The following is a 20,808-nucleotide window of genomic DNA, read 5'->3' as shown; positions in this document are numbered from 1 at the left end:
GTGGGAGCACTTGCTTGTCAAACATTCACCTGGTTTCTTGTTCTCCCAGTTAGCATTGATACGTTCTGTTTTTCTGATTTCTATTTACAAAGGTATTCTAATCTCAAAATGTAGTTTGAAAACATAATAAAATTAACACAAAGGGCCAATACCAAAATAAAGGAGGGAGGAAGCAAGAGACAGACCAACCTCCATGTTTAAGAAAGAAAATTCACAATGGAATAGTAAAGCATTACAATAGTGTTCACAAAACCTGTATTCTTTCACAGAGCCAGAACTGTTTGCTGAATAGTGGATGTTGCAGCTGAAACAAACGTCCAGTGCAGTGCAGTGCTGTGCCCTCCACAGTGCGGTGCTGTGCACTCCATGGGTGTTACACCCACTCATTTCACTACAGGAATGTGACTCCTGTCACCTCTCCATAATATAAGAGTAGATCCTCACAGAGTCAGAATGTGTTGGAATAGTAGAAGGAAAAAAATCAAGAAAATGAGTATATATTGTTTATCCAACCATTTGAGCCAATACCATATTCTAAGACCTTAGTCCTTTATCACTGAAGGATAAAAGACACAGACCTGCCCTGGATGACTTTCCAGGAGGAAGACAAATTCTCTAACAGGTCCTGTTCTGACATGTAGATGGCTCCCGTGTGACTACATTACTCACACTCACATCCCTTTTCTGGGTAAAGGAGAAGAGGCTGCATTTAGTCCCAGGTAGCAAACTCAGTTTCCTAGAACCCCTTTATCAAAAGAATGTTGATTGTCTAGCCATTTTTGTTTCTCATAACATTTGAATCACTTGGATCAGATTATTTTTCTTCTATGGCAGTTTTTGCAGTATAAACAACAGTGGTTTTGCTGTGAGGAAAAGTAATATTAAGCCAAACCAGCAGCTAGGGCCAAAGCCTGACTGTTGCTTCAAAGGGAAGCATAGTTTGCAGGAAAGAAGAGTTGAGGGAAGCCCAGACTACCCAAGCCAGATGGTGTCCATGTACATTTATCTAGTAATTTGCCTTAGAACAAGATTTGTCTTTCTGTTTTCTCTAGATTTGAATAGCCCAGTTGAGACTTGTAGTAATCACTGTGAAGATCTTATGGTTTCTTTTATGTGCAGGGTTTTCAGCTCCAGCTAAGCTCACTGAGATAGTAAAATGGAACTGTTTATAAGTAACAAAGCACTGAGATTCCATGGCAACACACAAATAGCTTTAGGGTTTAGTTCTTTACTGTGCCATTCTAATCAAAACATGAAATGAAGATGTCTCCTCTACAAGCTCTTTACTAGCCTAACTGTATTTATTTTACAATTGAATATTATAATTAAAGAAATGAAGTTTCTTTGTTCAATGAGACCTGTGTATAGATAGAAACTTCTATCCTGCCTGGTCCTGCAGCCATTCTGTCCGAACAAAACACACAGAGGTTTATATTAATTATAAGCTGGTTAGCCTATTAGCTCAGGCTTGTTATTAACTAGCTCTTATAACTTAAATAACCCATAATTCTTATCTGTGCTTTGCCATGTGGCTTGGCACCTTACTCAGTGGGGCATTCTCACCTTGCTTCCTCTGCATCTGGCTGGTGATTGCAGACTGAGCCTTTCCTCTTCCCAGAATTCTCCTAGTCTAGTTGCCCCACATATACTTCCTGCTTACCTACTGACCAATCAGCATTTTATTAAACCAATACAAGAGACAAATATTTACAGTGTACAAGAGCATCATCCCACACCTACACATACCATTAAAGTAGGCCAAGTTTCACTCTCCTGAATATCTGAACTTGATTATTTCATATGGAGAATTTTTTTTTAGTTTTTAAAGTGGTTTTTCTCTTCATTTCTTGACGAATTTAAATTATAACTAGTTATAAAAGGACTGTGGATTGTATATATCACTAATAGTTCATCTGGGGGATAGGTACTCCTTATTCAATCTGTTTTGCATCTATAAACATATGTATTGTGTGTGTTATGATATTGTATAAATTTTATTATGAAATACATTTCTTATTTTATTCTTAACATGTTTTGTATATGATAAGTAATGTAGATCTTGTAGTTGTTTTTATTTTAGTGTTTAGTGATTAAATTATCATTAAGTTGCATTTCATTAACAAGTTTCACTGTGAAATGGATCATACAGGTGATAGAGGAACTGTCTCAACATCTTCAAGACCAGCCTCTACATCAGGAAAATCAGAGCTGCCCTCTAAACACAGCAGATCAATTAAACCTGATGGGCGCATGAGCCGGACTACTGCTGATCAGAAGAAGCCGAGGGGGACAGAAAGTTTATCTGCTAGTGAATCCCTTATGTTAAAATCTGATGCTGCGAAGCTGAGGTCAGATTCCCATAGTAGGTCACTGTCCCCTAACCATAACACCTTGCAGACATTGAAGTCTGATGGGAGGATGTCTTCTAGCTTCAGATCTGAATCCCCAGGACCAGGGTCTAGGTCCTCATCTCCTAAGCCAAAGACTATCCCAGCTAACAGGTCTAGCCCATCTGGTGCTGGTTCTCCACGCTCCTCTTCACCGCAGGATAAAAATCTACCTCAGAAAAGCACAGCTCCTGCTAAGACAAAGCTGGACCCTCCTCGGGAACGTTCCAAGTCAGACTCCTACACGCTTGATCCAGATACCCTCCGGAAGAAGAAAATGCCCCTCACAGAACCATTAAGAGGGCGATCCACATCACCAAAACCAAAACCAGTACCAAAGGATCCAAAAGACTCCCCTGGATCTGAAAACAGAGCCCCTTCTCCCCATGTGGTACAGGAAAACCTCCACAGTGAGGTAGTTGAAGTCTGTACTTCAAGTACTTTAAAAACAAACAGCGTCACCGACAGCAGTTGTGATGAAAGCAGTGAATTTAAGAGTGTGGATGAAAGTTCAAATAAAGTGCACTTCAGCATAGGAAAAGCACCCCTGAAAGATGAGCAGGAAATGAGAGCATCCCCCAAGGTCAGTCGGAAATGTGCTAATAGACACACCAGGCCCAAAAAAGAAAAATCTAATTTCCTTTTCAAAGGTGATGGGGCCAAATCTCTAGAGCCAGCCAAGCAAGCCATGTCTCCATCTGTGGCTGAGTGTGCCAGAGCCGTCTTCGCCTCTTTTCTGTGGCATGAAGGCATAGTACATGATGCAATGGCATGCTCTTCCTTCCTGAAATTTAATCCTGAACTTTCCAAAGAACATGCTCCTATAAGAAGCAGTTTGAGTAGCCAACCACCCACAGAGGAAAAGGAAATAAAGTTAAAAAATAGACATTCTTTGGAAATATCATCTGCTCTAAATATGTTTAACATTGCACCTCATGGACCAGATATATCTAAGATGGGTAGTATCAACAAGAATAAAGTCTTATCCATGCTTAAGGAGCCACCTCTACATGAGAAATGTGAGGATGGAAAATCCGACGCCACTTTTGACATGTCCATGCACCATACAATGAAGTCCAAGTCTCCACTTCCCTTAACGTTACAGCATTTAGTGGCTTTCTGGGAAGATATCTCTTTGGCTACAATCAAAGCTGCTTCCCAGAATATGATTTTTCCAAGTCCAGGTTCCTGTGCAGTCCTTAAAAAGAAAGAGTGTGAGAAAGAGAATAAGAAAACAAAAAAGGAAAAAAAGAAAAAAGAAAAGACAGAAATTCGGCCAAGGGGCAATTTGTTTGGCGAAATGGCCCAGCTGGCAGTAGGAGGACCAGAAAAAGATACTATCTGTGAGCTGTGTGGAGAGTCACATCCGTACCCCGTGACTTATCACATGAGACAAGCGCACCCAGGTAAGAAATGTAGTTGTGTATGGATGCGCTCTAGTTGAGTAATCTAGACCACTTTCATTTGAATTATATCAAAGTATAGGGAAAGAGTTGCCCAAAATTATAGCATCTTACATCATAGACTGCCATGAATAGTTTATTTAAGGAGATAGAGAAATTGTCATAATACTATGATCAAAAAAATTAATATTATTTCATTGAAGTCTAACAAATTTTGAAATTTAAGAATTTTATGTGTTACCCAAAGTATGACATGATGGTTTTACACAATGACATGTCTAAATAAGAGGGCACACTTCCATCCCTTCTAAATCAGAAGGTCTAATTTAGAACCCTGTTTTAAAGTTATCAGTTAAACGGATTATACAGAATGTAATGGGAGATTTTCCTATATAGGTATTATTAGTTTTATTGGAGGACTAGATGTTAGGTAAATATTTTCAAATATTAATATCCTGTCTCAAAAAAACAAAAAAATTACTTTAAGTATCAATATTTTCTTTCCTTTTCACATATGGTATTGCAGATATTTGATTTCTGAAACATTCAGTCTTTTATATGTGTATATTTTATTGACATCCTTAAATAAATCTTTAGGTACTCATATTCCCTGTTTCTTTAATGTGCTCTCCAAAAATAGAATATCTTAAACATTTTGAGCATCTTTTAATTGATAGACTTTTTTTTAAAAAAAAAAATCAAGCATGCTGCTTTTTCTAAAGTACTAGCTTTTTAAAAAATTACAAAGTTGCTTCAGGGATTTGCTTACTTTGGAAAGATGCATCTATTGTTGGTATATAAGTAATAAGGACTACATTCAGAATGTTAAATATATGTCTTATGTTTGTTTCAAGGTTGTGGCCGATACGCTGGCGGACAAGGGTACAATAGCATTGGGCATTTTTGTGGAGGCTGGGCTGGTAACTGTGGTGATGGGGGAATGGGAGGAAGCACTTGGTACCTCGTATGTGATCGCTGTAGAGAAAAATACCTCCGTGAAAAGCAGGCTGCTGCAAGGGAGAAGGTATTTTTTATTCCATTCAAGTTATATATGTCATGATATGGATGTAACTTATAGGAATATATAATCATCGTTACATTAGTTAATTTCATGCATTGATATTAAAATTCAGCTTGAATAACAAAAAAATACAAATTCAGTATTCGTTAAGAAAACTGGTTTTGATTTAAAAATAAGTTATAACTTGGTGCAAATGTTTGTGATGTCATTCTTTATTGTTGCCTCCTGCACTACACATGTAGAAAAGTTTCACTCTTCTTTCTTGTCTCTTTTGCCTTGCTACTCTTTCTCTCTTGTCTTTTCCTTATACCCAGCCACATCATAGGACTCTTGGAAATTTGAGATCATTCGTACTAATAACAAACCAAGGCAGAGACTTCTGCTAAAGCTTCCTCATACAAGTTCCCCATTGCTGGTTTTTATTGTTTGTTTCAGCAATCACTATCACTGTTTAAAAATGTCTTTTCATTTCTTTTTTTCCCCTAGAAACAGCAAAAGTTAAGAAATTATCTCTTTAAATATAAGCAGGAAACAGTCACTTCAATTCTTTCTTTGCCAGGTCAAACAGTCTAGAAGAAAACCAATGCAAGTAAAGACTCCTCGTGCCTTGCCCACCATGGAAGCACACCAGGTGATCAAAGCCAATGCCCTCTTCCTGCTGTCCCTGAGCAGTGCAGCAGAACCAAGTATCTTGTGTTACCATCCTGCAAAGCCATTCCAGTCTCAGCTGCCCATTGTGAAAGAAGGAGTTTCTGAGGACCTTCCTGTAAAAATGCCTTGTCTCTACTTGCAGACACTAGCTAGGTAATAAGACTGTTTTTATTTGTAATTGCCTTTGGATTTACAGTTTCTGATGATTACTATCATACTGTAAAATGGTCCATACTTGCTCTGCACATCCACAGTGCTGCATGTAACGGCGTAAACGAATGCAGACAGATTGTAAAAATATATATAGTTTTAATGTAGAAATAGACTTACAGAACCACTGTTCCCGCGGAGACCAGGAAAGCAGAAGAGCAAGCTGGGAGCATGCTCGCCAAATTTATAGGCAGACATTAGCCCGAGGCGAACACGGCCCCCAAGGGGCGGGACTTATCCCTACAGCTGCAGACAGTGTACAGGAAACAAACACTCAGAACTTGCTTTCTCTGTTGCCCTGGCTGACACGACTGGGAGTGGAGTGCACTTTTATGCCAGTGGGCACTTTGTCAGTTTGTTCTGTTACTGTTAATACAAACCATATCCTAGGGAGTAAGACTTGCATTTTTCAGTCTCAGTCTGTTAGGCAGAAATGCTGAAGAGGAAAGAAACTGATGTTTCCTGTAGAAGTCTTTTCTTTATTCATTCTATTTACATTTAAACAAGTGCCAGCTGAGTACCAAGGACACTGAAATGAATACATAAAGTCCTGACTATACTCAACAGTGGTGGGCAGATAGACATGTCATTCAAACCTTCACAGTGTCGTGTTAGGTGTATTCAAACTGAAGTATTTATTATAGGATGCTGGGAGAACTGATAAGAGTACTTGAGTCTTCCTAAGCAACTTATGAAACACTTACCCTAGCAAGGGTCAGATGTAACTGGAGGTTACTCTCCCACCCACCAGTTACCAAGTAACCACTCTGAGGCTTAATATTAATTATAAATGTTTGCCCAGTAGCTCAGGCTTATTACTAGCTAGCGCTTACATTTAAATTAACCCATTTGTATTCATCTGTCTATCACCACATGGCTTACCAGTGATGTTCTCGCATGTTGTTCCTGGGGGCTGGGTGGTATCTACCAAACTCCACCCTTCTCCTGTATCTCTGCTTGGATTTCCCGCCTGGCTCTATTTTTTCTGGCTATAGGCCAAATCAGCTTCTTTATTATCCAGTGGTAATAAAGCACATTCACAGCATACAGAGGGGCACCCTACATCAGTCAGATGCTTACCTGAGTCTTTCAGGATTGATAAATAGAAATCCGTAGGGCAAGTGAGGGAGGGAAACAATTTCTAGCAGAGTAGACTGCAGTGAGAGCTCATTCTATTTTACTGCTCGAAATGGTTATCGGAGTAACGTGGGACTCTGTAGCTCGTGCTGATTCCCCTGTAACCAGAGGCAACAAAGGAAGGATTTTAAATGGGGAAATAGTCAATGGTTTGGAATGTGAAAACTAATACAGAAATTGCACAAAGGATTTCATTCAAGATGGAAAAATGCTTGTTGATGGTGTACTCTTCTATTCCACTGGGCTTGGACTGTGCAGCATGCACTTTCTTGGTTGCATACTAACCCTACAAAATAGTCTTTCAGATTCCAAAGTTAGATTTTTTTCCCCACTCACTGATAAATGAAGTTCTAGATATTGCCGGCTTTTGTGGCTTGCCAGTCATTCTATTAAAAAGTGTCTTTTTATGGCAAAGTTATGTGGCTTTAAAATTGTTCATACTCATTAAAATAGGACAAATTGAAAAGGAAAGGCAAATGTGAAACATTCAAGATGTGGAAGAAAGCATCAGACATGCCACATACAAACATATCTTGAGCTATCTTAGGTTAACAATATTTTGTTCTGGTTTGAAAAAGAATGAATCAAGGTAGGATGATGAGATAAAGTTGCTTGCCACCAAGCCTAACAAGAGTGGAGTTCAAAGTCTTAGACCCACATGGTAGAAGGAATAAAGCAACTTTGACTACCACATATGTTGTCTCCTGACCTTCACACATGCACCTTAGCATGCATTCATACCCTCCACACACACATACAATAAATAAAGAAATGTAATGTCAAATGGGAATCAAATTGTAAAACATGGGAAGAAAAAAAAAGTACCAGCATGGCATATCTAAGGAGGTTTCATTCTTAGCTCTCTGGGGAATGGATACACACACCCTTACCCAAGGAATATTTTACAGTTATGTTTTTTCAAATTTGACATATGTATATTCCTACCAAGAAAGCAAATGTTTCAACAATCCACCAAAAAAATGATACCAGCCTGGACTATGACAATGATGATATAAAATGAGAAGAGAGAATGGTGTAAAAGGAGGCTTGTTATCATAGCCCTGCATGACTAGTGATGTTTGAGACCTAAGTCTGGTCTGACACAGATATTCTCACCTAAGCACCGAGATAGTCTGTGGGATCATTCACCAAGAACTGAAAGGTGGAAATGTTCTCAAAATAAAAGAAAATGAGTTCCATTTGAGTTTGGGATGTATGTGGTAGAGAGAAAGTAATATTAAACTTTTATTTCTACTAGTCTGTTTCTGTGATTATTTAATATTTCCCCCTACTTGTAGATCTGCATGTACTGCTTTGCCGTTTTTAAAGGAGATTTAAAATGCAGAGGATCTATATAACCATTGTACTCTTAAGATTCTTGGGTTTGATTTAATGCAGGCACCATCATGAAAATTTTGTTGGCTATCAAGATGACAACCTATTCCAGGATGAAATGAGATATCTGCGTTCAACATCTGTCCCTGCCCCATACATATCAGTAACTCCTGATGCAAGTCCCAATGTATTTGAAGAACCAGAGAGCAATATGAAGTCTATGCCACCAAGGTACTTTAGTTCTGTCTTTCTGAGTGACAAGTGTTTGGTAAAGAAAGGCTGAACTATAAAAGAATATTCTTGTAGTTCTTTTGAACAGCTTTCTGTCTCAGGAGGAACATTGAATCATCTGTGCTAACTATTAGAGAGATATGAAAAAGTGTGTATATATGAACAGAGTTCTTGATGGGAGGCAGACAACTGGGAGAGAAAAGATCAACCAATGATACAATGAAAAGATTATATTGAAGCCTATAATTTTGAGTGATGCATTAAGTCAGAGGAGGGAAAGTTGACTTTGAGGCAGCACTTAGACCCATGGTAGAAATGGCCCAGAGCATGAATCACAAATCTTAAGTCTCTTGGATCACTGTTTACTGTACCTTCTCATTTAACTCTGTCGTTAGCACCAGACAGACAGCTCCTGGAAAATGAAGGATTCAGGTTAACATTGCACAGAGAAACTTGACTACCTCTGAAACTTTGAGAGGAAAAGCCTGACAGAAATGCCAGAGTAGCACAGTGTCATTTAAGAAGCTGATAATGTATTGATAAATTGAAGCTAGATGTGTAGAATTGGAGTGTACTGACAGCAGTCATGAAGAAAATCGCTGAAGGAGCTATTTTGTGTGAAACAAATCAGTGTGACTTGACTGAATGGACAAAGGTGAGCTTAGATGGCACCTGAACTTCAGGAACTGTGGACATGTTACTTTTCACAAGACAACAAATGTGAACCTGTGTCATTGGAAAGGAAGAGCGTTTCTGAAGAGCGAGAACATGCTTACTCGGATATGTCATCGTTCTGTACTGTATAGTCATAGCAGTAAACTAAACTGATAGGTACATTGTTAGTTATACTAGGGCATACAAAGCCCAGTATGTGCCATCTCTACGGCTACAGCTGCATGCAGCTAAGATCCCAGAGACTGCTTCCACACAGCTATCTCTGCCTTACCATGTAAAGTAAAGCCTTGTGTTTTCTCTGGGAGGAATAACATGTGTATCAAGTATGGCTGGGAAAGAAAATCCATACTACTTTATCAGAGGAAGCTGGGAAACAAAACAGTTTACTCGCTGAAATGAAGTTACTGGTTTATCATATAAGAAATAAAACAATCTGGAATAAAATTCACCTGAAGGAAGAGAGGAAAATTCTTCTAAGTAACTTATAATAGAAAAAGATAATTATGACATAAATTTAATAAAAACATAAGCTCAAATGTGGAAATCAGAAAGAACCCAGATGAAGTGAAAAGATAAATTGTGGAGCTACAATGACAGACCAGATGTCAAACAAACACTATCCTAAAACTAAGAAATTAGTTAGAAATGTATAGAACCACTACATTATGAACAAAGGAAAAACTTGTGACAGTTACAGTGAGGTGTATAAATAAAGATATTAGTTACTAAAACTCAGAACAACCAAACAACAAATGTAGAAATATTTCAAGTATTTGAGCAAGAAAAACAAATCATCTTAAAAAAGGAAAATTAGGTAGAAATCAAGCTGTTTATAATAATTTTTGGATCAGAAAAAAAAACATTAAATGTTTTCTGAAGTATTAAAACAAATAAAATGTTACCCAAGAAGGGTATCTAATGTCACATATTTGAAGCAGACATACTTGAAAACAAAAAACTGATAACATTAATACATATGTGGCCGTAGTCTGTTTTTCTTTTAATCCGGTTCTATTACAAACCCAAGATGATTAATAAACTAAGATCAAATAATTAATGAAAACCTTGTTTAAAAGACTATCCCTGTCTGTTTCCTCCACTGCCCCCTACTCCCTCTCAAATTCATCACCCCTTCTTTAATTATTATTGTTTATCATTTTTATATATGTATGTGCATATGTATGTATACATACATGCATACATACACATCCCACCTGAGTCCATTTAATGTTATTTATATGTGTATATATTTAAGGATGATCATTTAGGATTAATTTAAATTTCATCCCCGTGAAAGTTAAATCTTGAAAAGATCAAACCTTGAAAAGACTATTTCTTCCTCTCCCAGCAGCCACTGATAGCCTACAGCTGTTCATTACCTTGGCGGTAGCCCACAGCTGTCCAGTTGTCTCAAAGCCTGCTTGGTAGGAGGGTATTCATGCTGGTACTGTAAAACTACCCAACTCCCTGTGACTTAAGAGATCATGGGTCCTACAGGAGAACCGCCTTTTCTAAACCAGTATATTTTCTAACTGTATTCTAAAGACTTATTCTTAAGTATAACTCTCACCTTTTATTACACTCTGGTATAGCCATATGGACTTTTGACAGCACACCTTCCCAAGAGTGTAAAACCTAACAGAATATTCAAGTATCCAAATAACGAATGAAGGTTCATTTTATTTATGTTTACTTTATATATCATTTCTCTGTATTTTCTGTATTTAGTATTATTCCTGCCTGTTTTTTTTTTCCCCTTGAATATCTTCAAACATTGAATTTTAAGTTAGGAGGCTGGGGAGGTGGCTCAACTGTTAAGAGCACTGGCTGCTCTTGCAGAGAACCAGATCCAGTTCCCAGCACCCACAGTGTAGCCACAGCGTCTGTAGCTCCAGTGCTAGTAGATCTCCATTCTCTTCTGGCCTCTGTAGACACAGAGCATACACATGATCCACAGCGTCTGTAGCTCCAGTGCTAGTAGATCTCCATTCTCTTCTGGCCTCTGTAGACACAGAGCATACACATGATCCACAGCGTCTGTAGCTCCAGTGCTAGTAGATCTCCATTCTCTTCTGGCCTCTGTAGACACAGAGCATACACATGATCCACAGCGTCTGTAGCTCCAGTGCTAGTAGATCTCCATTCTCTTCTGGCCTCTGTAGACACAGAGCATACACATGATGTGTATACAGGCAGGCAAAATATTCATATACATAAGAAAAATAATCTTTTAAAAGCACAGAAGTCAGGACCTTTGATACCTTTTCTTTTTTACTTGAAATGCAAAGGATTTAAGAAAAATAAGTTTTAAGATACAGTTCTGGCATCAGTCAAAATGTCGCATTGTTAGAAAAGATTACATTCCTTCTTTTGAGATTTTATTCTATGTGTGAGTGTTTGCCTGGATGTGTGTCTGTGTACCAAATGTATTTTATGCTTGCAGAGCCCACATGGACTTTCAGTGTCTGACCACTGTTACAAAGTAAGCATAATCGCGCTTCACTTGCTCCGTTCTTGTGAATGTTTACTGTGTTCTTTTGTGTCTGCAGTTTGGAGACCAGCCCCATAACCGATACTGACTTGGCTAAGAGGACTGTCTTCCAGCGGTCATACTCGGTTGTCGCTTCTGAATATGACAAGCAGCATTCCATTTTACCTGCACGAGTTAAAGCCATCCCTAGAAGAAGAGTTAACAGTGGAGACACTGGTAGATATAAAAATAGAAAAGAGCTTGACAGATCAGGCTGTCAAAAAATTTTCTCTGCAGATAATTTGTAAAACGTAATACCTGACAGGAAAGCAGTGTATTGGTTGACTTTTATCTGACCAGTCATAAACACACCTACAATTTGTATCTAAGTGAGAATAAATATTTAGATCAGTCAATTTTTATTCACTATATTGAATTTTAAAATCAGCACTAATCCCCACACACATATCGCTGTTATCATCCTATCCACCAGCCCTTGTAACAACCGGATCCAAATGTACTTCAGCATTTGGTTATTTCTCACCATCCACAGAAGCACATGACGCTTCCAGGCACCATTACCTTGAATAGATAGAAAACCTCAGCAATATGAATAACTTTTTACGGGTTTCTTACTTTATGTAATCTGGAGTAATTGCAGTTTATAAGATTTTTTTCATTTTATTTTTAGATACTTACTGTATTGCAGAGGCTTGCTTCAAACTTGCAACTCTCTTGTCTCAGCTTTTCAAGTGCATGGATTGAAGGAGCATGTTACCATACTAGTTTATGTATTTTAATATTAAAGGTCACCAGAAAAAAAATATTACTGAACACAGTGAAACAATTTGTAGGCTTATTCAATAAATATCTTTGAGTTGGTATTGAGACACTGCTTTAGTTTTAGTTCCTGTTTCTGTGATAAAATAGCTTGACAGGGAGAAAGGTGCTTTTTATTTATTGGTTGATCAGGCTAGTCACATTATTTCCACAGTCATGAACAGAGAGTGGATTAATCCGTGAATGCTAGCGCTCAGCTTTCTCTCTTGCCTTTTCCTTCAGACCTGGGCCTGGCCAGTAAATGGTTCTGCTCACGTTCAGTGTAGGCCTTTCCATGGAAATTAAGTCACTTAAGGAAATTTCCTTTTTTATTTTGTTTTTTAAAAAAGAAAACAAACTTTTTTCATTATACATACTAATCCAAGTTCCCACTCCCTTCCCTCCTCCCATTCCTTCCACATATTTCCCCATCCCACCCCCAGCCAATCCTCATATAGGGTAAGGCACATTGCTTTGTGGAAGGTCCAAGGCCCTCCCTACTATATCTAGGCTGAGCAAGGTATCCTTTCAAAAAGAATAGGATCCCAAAAAGACAGTACAAGCAGTAGGGATAAATCCTGGTGCCACTGCCATGTAGCTGTCAGCCACATTCAAAGGAACTAGTTTGGACCTATGCTTGTTCCTTTCCAGTCCAACTGGTGTTGGTGAGCTCCCATTAGCTCAGGTACACTGTTTTTAGTGGGTGAACCCATCATGGTCTTGACCTCTTTGCTCGTATTCTCACTCCTTTTGCTCTTCATCTGGATTTGGGAGCTCAGTCCAGTGCTCCAATGGGGGTTCTCTGCCTCTATTTCCATCACTTGCTGGATGAAGGTTTTATGATGACATTTAAGATATTCATCAGTCTGATTACAGGGCAAGGCCAGTTTGGGACCCTCTCCTCTATTGCTTAGGGTCTTAGGAATTTCCCTAGAGCTAGGTTTCTTGCTAATCCCATAATGGCTCCCTCCATCAAGATATCTCTTTCCTTGCTCTCATCTCTGTCCTTCCTCCATCTCCACTCAAGTTTTATGTCCTTAAGTTTTCCTCCTTTTCTCCCCTTTTCCCATCTCTTCCCCTTCTAACCTCCCTTCTCCCTCAACCCCCATGCTCCCAATTTTGTCAGGCCATCTTGTCTATTTCGACTTTTCAGAAGGATCTATATATGTTTTTCTTAGGGTTCACCTTATTACTAGCTTCTCTAGGATCATGAACAAAGCCTTAATAATATCCTTTGTTTATAGCTAGTATCCGCTTATGAGTGAGTACATACCATATGGGAATATCCTCATGGAAACCTAATCCAGACCGTTCCCCATTGAGAGTCCCTTCCCAGGCGTTCTTGGATTGGATCAGTTGACAGTTAACACTAAACACTTTTGCTCAGTCTTTTGGGAAATGATGAACGTGGGGTGTAGATTTCATGCAGAATACAGCTAGTTTGCTATTACAGTGCTGTAGGAAGCCTGAAATTTATTCAAGCCCTGGTTCAAAACCTACCTGTTTAACATAATTCTGAGAGAAATTAGGAATTACATAGTTAGAGTTTCTTCCTTACCACTAATAGAAGTTGTTAGGATTTGGGTCGTGTGCGGAAACAAAGGATTATCATGCGAATAAGCTAGATATTTTCAATATTTAATACATCCGTTATATACTAGCTATGAAAATTACTAATTTTCTTTTCCGTTTTAGAAGTTGGGTCTTCCCTCTTGAGACATCCATCACCTGAACTTTCCCGGCTAATCTCAGCCCACAGCTCTCTTTCCAAAGGAGAGCGAAATTTCCAGTGGCCAGTTTTAGCTTTCGTTATACAGCATCATGATCTAGAAGGGCTTGAAATAGCAATGAAGCAGGCCTTGCGGAAGTCTGCTTGCCGAGTGTTTGCTATGGAGGTACAGTACAATAATGTAATTTTATTTCTTGCACAAGTACATAGCATTCCTATTTAACATTGCCACTATTTTAATCAATAAACACATTGGTCAAATTCAAGCCATGGGCCTAATTTAAAAAACGTATCCAATCAAATAAAATTTTTAGGTTCATGAATAAATTAATTTAGAAATTTATATTTAATATGCTAAATCTTTATTTCTATACAACATTATTACTTGAATCTGAGGTTATCTTTTAAACCTTTTTATATTTAGGACCTTTCACTAGAATGAAATGACATAATAATCATGTAAAGAAAATGAATGGGACTTTTGAGTTAAAAATTTACCAATAATAGCTTATCAGGCTTCCATTTTATGGAATAATAGTCATGCAGAGTCCCAAGACCTATATATAAAATAAATGTTTCTTCTTTTTAACATGAATGTAAGAGTAATTTGTCACACTCACATTTATTATTAGAAATGATATATTTAAGGAAATAGCTGCTTGTGTAAAACTTGTAAAATATTCTATAGTAGTTTTAAATGTGGGTTAGGAAAACATGCCTTGAACAAAATAAATTGATATTATAAAGAATTTTCATTGTATTTTGTAAATAGTATTTTCTTGTTGCTTTTTTGTTATTAAGACCAGAAATGACTGTTTCAAATTTAGTGTGTTTTCAGAAAAGAGAACCAAGTTTTCTAGCATGTTTATCTCAATAATAATGATAGTAAACCTGCATTTTATCTCACATTTCCCTCTATCTGGTCCATCGGTTTACTCAGGCATTCAACTGGCTCCTCTGTAACGTCATCCAGACAACTTCTCTGCATGATATTCTCTGGCACTTTGTGGCAGCACTGACTCCTTCTCCAGTGGAATTGGAGGAAGATGAGGATGAAGAAAATAAAACAAACAAAGAAAACGCGGAGCAAGTGAGTCTTTGTTCTTTTTCATTCCATATTTTCCTTTTTTAATTACATATTTTATTCTTTGGAAGTTTTATACATTTATATAATGTATATTGACCTTACCAATCTCCCACTACTTCCCTCCAACTACCTCCAGTGCCACCCCTCCACCTCCCTTCCTGCTTTATTCCCTCTTTGTTGTTGTTGTTATTGTTAATAACAACCAGAATCCAATTAGCGCCTACCATATGTACATGGGTCTGTGACCATAACTCCTTGTTTTTATAGAACCAAGTAGTATGTGTTCTGGTAGAATAGTATAATGTTTTACATGAAATCATTGACATTATTTGGCCTGAAAAAAAAAAAGGCAATACAATGATAGTATGAGCAAAGTGTTCATCATACTTGGTGAAAGTTTTCTGTCTGGCAAAGATGCCCACTAAGCTGGTTTCTCATTGACTGTCATTATCACAAAACAATCAAGAAGATGTATATTACTGCAGTATTACAAACAGCATCACTATTATATAGGAACCTAAAGCTGGAAAGATTCCCAGTCTAGCCTAGCAGTAAGTAGGATGAGTGTGGTGCCCCAAAAATAGGGAACACACTTTAGCAGGACAGTCAGTGTCTAAATGTAAAGCAAAAATGAAAACAACCCGTTAACTAGGTTGAATACCTCACCTTGACTGAGTCTAGATGGGCTGCTAGAGAATAAAACATAGTATGTTTCAGAAGAAGATGATGTAACCTAGAACTTGTATGATGTATTTAGACATACAAAGTAGCAAAAGCATGTCTGTATTTTACTTGGCTCGTTGACATAGTTCAAAGAATTTGATAAGTACTCATTAGCAACAGAATGAAGAAACAAGTGAATTCATGTTCACTGTGTGGTAACCGCCTCGTGGAGAAAAATTTGGCAAAACTTGTATAAAAAATAGTAATTATACTTCTGTGAGCTTTCCTATGTGAATATGTGACTCACTATAGAGATTGTTTCAAAGGAAGGAAGGAAGCAAGCAAGAAAGCAAGCGAAATGATTATTCTGATGTAGACGGATGAGTAAACTGTGCTATTTTCATTCACGAGAATACAATCGACCAGAATACTGTATGTTGTGTACATAGATAATAAGTCATGATCCCTGTTACAGATTGTCTGTTAGTGTGTAGTGCACATAAAAAGTTCTGTGAACTAGGAGTACCCAAACTTCTAGACATGTATTATTTTTAATAGATAAACATATACACAAAATACATGTGTGTACAAATACATACATATACACATACAGATACATGCATACACACATGGATTAAATATTCTAATGATATGCAAAGATACTATAGTTGATGTGTATATGGAATGTTCATTTGTTTGAAAATATTACTTGTAACTTACCTTATCAATTTTCTCTTATGTTTATTTACCTTTCTTTACAAAAATTGTTCTTTCCAGCATACAAGCTGATAAGCTCACTTTCCATTTATAATTTAGGAGAAGGATACAAGAGTGTGTGAACATCCACTCTCAGATATAGTAATTGCAGGCGAAGCTGCACACCCTTTGCCACATACATTTCACCGTTTACTTCAGACCATCTCTGATCTCATGATGTCCCTCCCCAGTGGCAGTTCATTGCAGCAGATGGCCTTAAGGTAATTTTGCACCAAAATATTTTAATACAAAAAAGATTTTATGGAATATGCAAAGTAGTAAGTACTTGAAAGAGATTTTTAAATGGTATGATGCAAAGAATGGAAATAGCAGTTCTCCTTGGCTTATCTCAAGTTATAACCTTTTTTCTTCTTAGCTAGTATCTGTTTGCACTTCTTAGTACCCCCAAATGATGCTGTAACCATCCTGCTCGCCTTTCTTTTTTTTATTTCACTGGGACCAAAAGGGAAAATATAAATGAAATCTCAGAAACCAAAACAAAACAGGAGCCATGGGGCTTGAAAGTAGATTCTAGATTCTAGTATGTGAGGCCAGTTAAAATCAGCTTCAGTAGTATCACATAATTTTAATTTGAAATTTGTTGAGAATTTGGCATTAAATTGTTGTTTTATATTGATTCAGTTGACTGTAGACATAAATAAATGCTCCATGATATATATATAGCAAACAAGCTGATGGAAAGATTGGGTTTCTCATATCCCTAATAATAAGGCCATTTGAAAACAGGTTTGATTTTTGGTTTTGTTTGTTTGTTTGTTTGTTTTTGTTTTTTGGTCATCCTCATAAGTGTAAGAAGTGTTATACCCAGTAATTGTTACAGAATTACCACCCAGATGACATTGCAAAATCTGCTAGAGTGGCATAGTGCTGATCTTCACAGGAGACTTGTTTCTGTTTGTGTGGCATTGACCTCCATAGCCCCCTTTTTTAATATTTAAAATAGATTTTCTTTAGAACTTACCTTTATTTCTCAAAACAAACAGAAAATGTTTCTATGATTTTATTCTCTGAAAATTTTCAGTGTTATTTTTTTACTAAAGCATGTACATTTTTCTTGATATATTTAATGCAAAATAAAGTAGCCTCTTTGAGAACTTTTAGATATGCCTAGAAAATAATTATTTTGTATATTATTCATACATTTTAGATGCTGGAGCCTCAAGTTCAAGCAGTCCGATCATCAGTTCCTCCACCAGAGCAATGTCTTCCATCACATTAACAATATTCTGTCTAAGTCCGATGATGGGGACAGTGAGGAGAGTTTCAGTATCAGCATACAGTCTGGCTTTGAAGCCATGAGCCAGGTCAGTCACTCATGTGTCTTCTAATAGTTAACAGTGGGGAATGTAGGAAGTGATTCATACACCATTTGATTACATTATTTACTATTGAATGCTCGTTTTTAAATCATGAAAGATTTTTAATACTATGAATGTTTACATTTCTTTCTGTTAGGAGTTATGTGTAGTTATGTGCTTAAAGGACTTGACCAGCATTGTTGACATAAAAACATCAAGCCGGCCTGCCATGATTGGCAGTTTGACAGATGGCTCCACAGAAACCTTTTGGGAATCAGGAGATGAAGATAAAAACAAAACTAAGAACATCACTATCAACTGTGTAAAAGGAATTAATGCCCGTTATGTATCTGTTCATGTGGACAATTCCCGGGATCTTGGGGTAAGAGAGGGAATTTAATTTTTGATTTATTTGTTCTTTTATACTATGTACATACACATCCTCATTTCTGAGTTTACAAAAGAAGTGTATCTTTTGGGACTTCTCCAACCAAACATTTTTATATTCCTCAAATGTTTCTTAAACCTAAGAACAGATTTATATGGCTGGAAACACTGGGCTCTAAATTCTAAAGGGAGATCTGATCACAAATATACCATGGCTACAACTGAACAAGAATAAGGTCTACCCTTGACTTTTCCACCTCTGTGTGCTTGTTTAAGCAATTTCATTGGCCTAGAATTTCCTTTATAATGTGTTCCCCAGATCCTAAGAGTTAGTAGAGAAATCCTCTTTAGATGATAACTCTGACATAAAAATTACTCCCTTTTTTCCACTGGGATTTTGGTTATTTTTGTTTTATTCTGTCTGTTTGCAGTACCGTAATGATCTGCTTTGACCCACAGTATACATAGTTACAGGCTTCTTCCTCACGCCCTCAGTCATCAGGGCTAGAGGTGGATGATCTCTACACTAATGTTAATAGTCATGATCTACACTCTTCCTAGCCTAGTCTCTCTAACAGAGCATTCTTCCTTAAAAGTCACTGGACAATAGAAAATAATCTTATTTACTTGAGCCAGAAAACAGCACCAGCTGCTAGACTGCCTCTTTTGTCCTCTGTCTTGGGGAAGGAGACTTCTTCGAATTTTTACTTCAAAGTAGATGGTTTTAGTGGATTTCTGTAAACTGTTGCTGATCTGCACCCATCCTTTTGCATATTTATTTATTGAAAAAATGAAAATAGTGGGGTTTATCTCAACTAACCTGCGTGTAAAGCCAACCACATTAGTTCCCTCTACAAGCCACTTACAGTAACCTACCATCCACACCAAGTGCCAGCTCCTTAGTCCATGCTTCCCTAGTGACAAATAAGAAAAGAGGCCCAAGCTAACATAACATAAGCTTATTTCCTCTTTAGAAGCAGGATTTTCCAATGGGTATAAGTAATTTATCTTACAAGAAAAAGTCAAGACGTTTCTGACTAGCTTTTACTGCTCAGTACAAATTTATCTTTGACTCATAGTACATCTTACACCAGGACATACTTCCCCTCACAGTGATTATTACAATCAAATTGAATTTCTGTTTTTATTAAATAGAGAGAGTTTAACAATAATCATTGTGGAAAAAAAAACAAAAATCTAGTATGTCAGGTAAGGTCTGCTTTCCCTTTAAAAGACAGCTATATTAGAAATATGCTCCTTGAGAAAATACATTGCTTTGTCACCCAAACTACCCACCAGTGAGCCTTTGTTTTGAGTTACATTGACATAAATAGTCCATAATAAGCAACTCAGGAGAAGTTACTGTTAGTCTATTTTTTGATGTACTTTATATCAACTACTTAACTCTAGTGCCAGGGTGACTGGTCCCCAGAACTGAAACACAGCACATGTACTGTTGAATATTTACCTCCTGTGTGAATGTGGCCTTCTCTCACTTGACAAGTATTTTAAAGGAATAGAATACAACTTACTAGGATGACCTATCGAAAGTCATCATGACACCCACAAATACCTGTTAGCTAAGTGACCTTTCTTTTTCATGTGCTTCCAAAACAGTAAATATAGCAAGCAGGATTGTTAAAAATACTACATGAAGATACAGAATTGAATGATTAGAACCTGATTAAAGGGAGAAAGGTCAAATTGAGAAAGCACATATGTTGGAGCCTGCTCCAACAAAGTCGGGTTGGATATCTGGAAGCAATCACGAAGTTGTAAGAAACTGAGACAGAAAACACATAATAGATCTGGAAGATCTATTGGTGAATACCAACCATCCGTGAGTTTATTTCAGAGCCTGCGTATATATAAAAACAGAACCAAGCACAGCATAGACTGTCGGTCAGTAACTAACCACAGTCAGTATCTAATCCCTGTCCTTGAGCAAGCAGTTTCTACTTCTATCTGTGTGCCCTTGGCTGGCATTCACCAAGTTTGTGTCTTAGTAGATAATATGGTCTTTCTCATGGACCAATTGCTCTTTCCCGTGTGCTCACAGCCGTCAAGGATGCAGGCAGAGCAGGCAAGCTTGAACTCAAATGACTTTTTCAAGTCAGAATTGACTCCAGATGGAAACTGAGTCACATGTGAGCTCCCACACATATTAAAATCTAAGCATCTGTAAGAAAGAGATAGCTGGAGTTGTAGGTACTGTGGTTAGTTCGATAAATGGTATGGAGTCAATTAGGACTGACAACACAGCAGAGCAATAATGTGGCATTTGTGGGTTGTAAGGCATTATTATAGATCTTCTGAGCAGGAGCATACTATAACTATTTTGAATTGTCTGTTATAGAATAAAGTTACCTCAATGACCTTCTTAACTGGTAAAGCAGTAGAAGATTTGTGCAGAATAAAGCAGGTAATTGAAATTTTGTCTTTTTTTCTTCATCTCTGCTTTTACCATTGAGTTTCCGTATTGGCATGCTACCAGGAGAACATGAAAAATCATTTATTTACAAAGTAAT

At 37.4% G+C, this 20,808-nt stretch overlaps 1 protein-coding gene across 17 annotated transcripts in view; it reads left to right on the top strand.

Annotated features, from left to right (window-relative positions):
• The window catches only part of Mycbp2 (MYC binding protein 2), a 229,015-nt gene that overhangs the window by 175,578 nt on the left and 32,629 nt on the right, over positions 1 to 20,808 (top strand). For 13 of the 17 annotated variants that reach the window (XR_012907999.1, XM_075950196.1, XM_075950189.1 and 10 more), the window contains 11 exons: positions 2,150 to 3,793; positions 4,645 to 4,814; positions 5,371 to 5,615; positions 8,208 to 8,375; positions 11,600 to 11,757; positions 14,035 to 14,234; positions 15,009 to 15,158; positions 16,635 to 16,795; positions 17,743 to 17,899; positions 18,051 to 18,275; positions 20,637 to 20,702. Coding sequence is in view for 16 of the 17 variants with exons in the window: in XM_075950196.1 (XP_075806311.1) it covers positions 2,150 to 3,793; positions 4,645 to 4,814; positions 5,371 to 5,615; positions 8,208 to 8,375; positions 11,600 to 11,757; positions 14,035 to 14,234; positions 15,009 to 15,158; positions 16,635 to 16,795; positions 17,743 to 17,899; positions 18,051 to 18,275; positions 20,637 to 20,702 (3,344 nt within the window). In the remaining variant the exon portion in view is untranslated. The remainder of the gene's footprint in view (positions 1 to 2,149; positions 3,794 to 4,644; positions 4,815 to 5,370; positions 5,616 to 8,207; positions 8,376 to 11,599; positions 11,758 to 14,034; positions 14,235 to 15,008; positions 15,159 to 16,634; positions 16,796 to 17,742; positions 17,900 to 18,050; positions 18,276 to 20,636; positions 20,703 to 20,808) is intronic. The other 4 variants (XM_075950186.1, XM_075950185.1, XM_075950183.1 and 1 more) reach the window with 1 other exon arrangement.

The sequence above is a fragment of the Microtus pennsylvanicus genome, chromosome 15 (assembly GCF_037038515.1).
Source record: "Microtus pennsylvanicus isolate mMicPen1 chromosome 15, mMicPen1.hap1, whole genome shotgun sequence".
Lineage (NCBI taxonomy): Eukaryota > Metazoa > Chordata > Mammalia > Rodentia > Cricetidae > Microtus > Microtus pennsylvanicus.
This window is presented reverse-complemented; position numbering and strand designations above follow the sequence as displayed.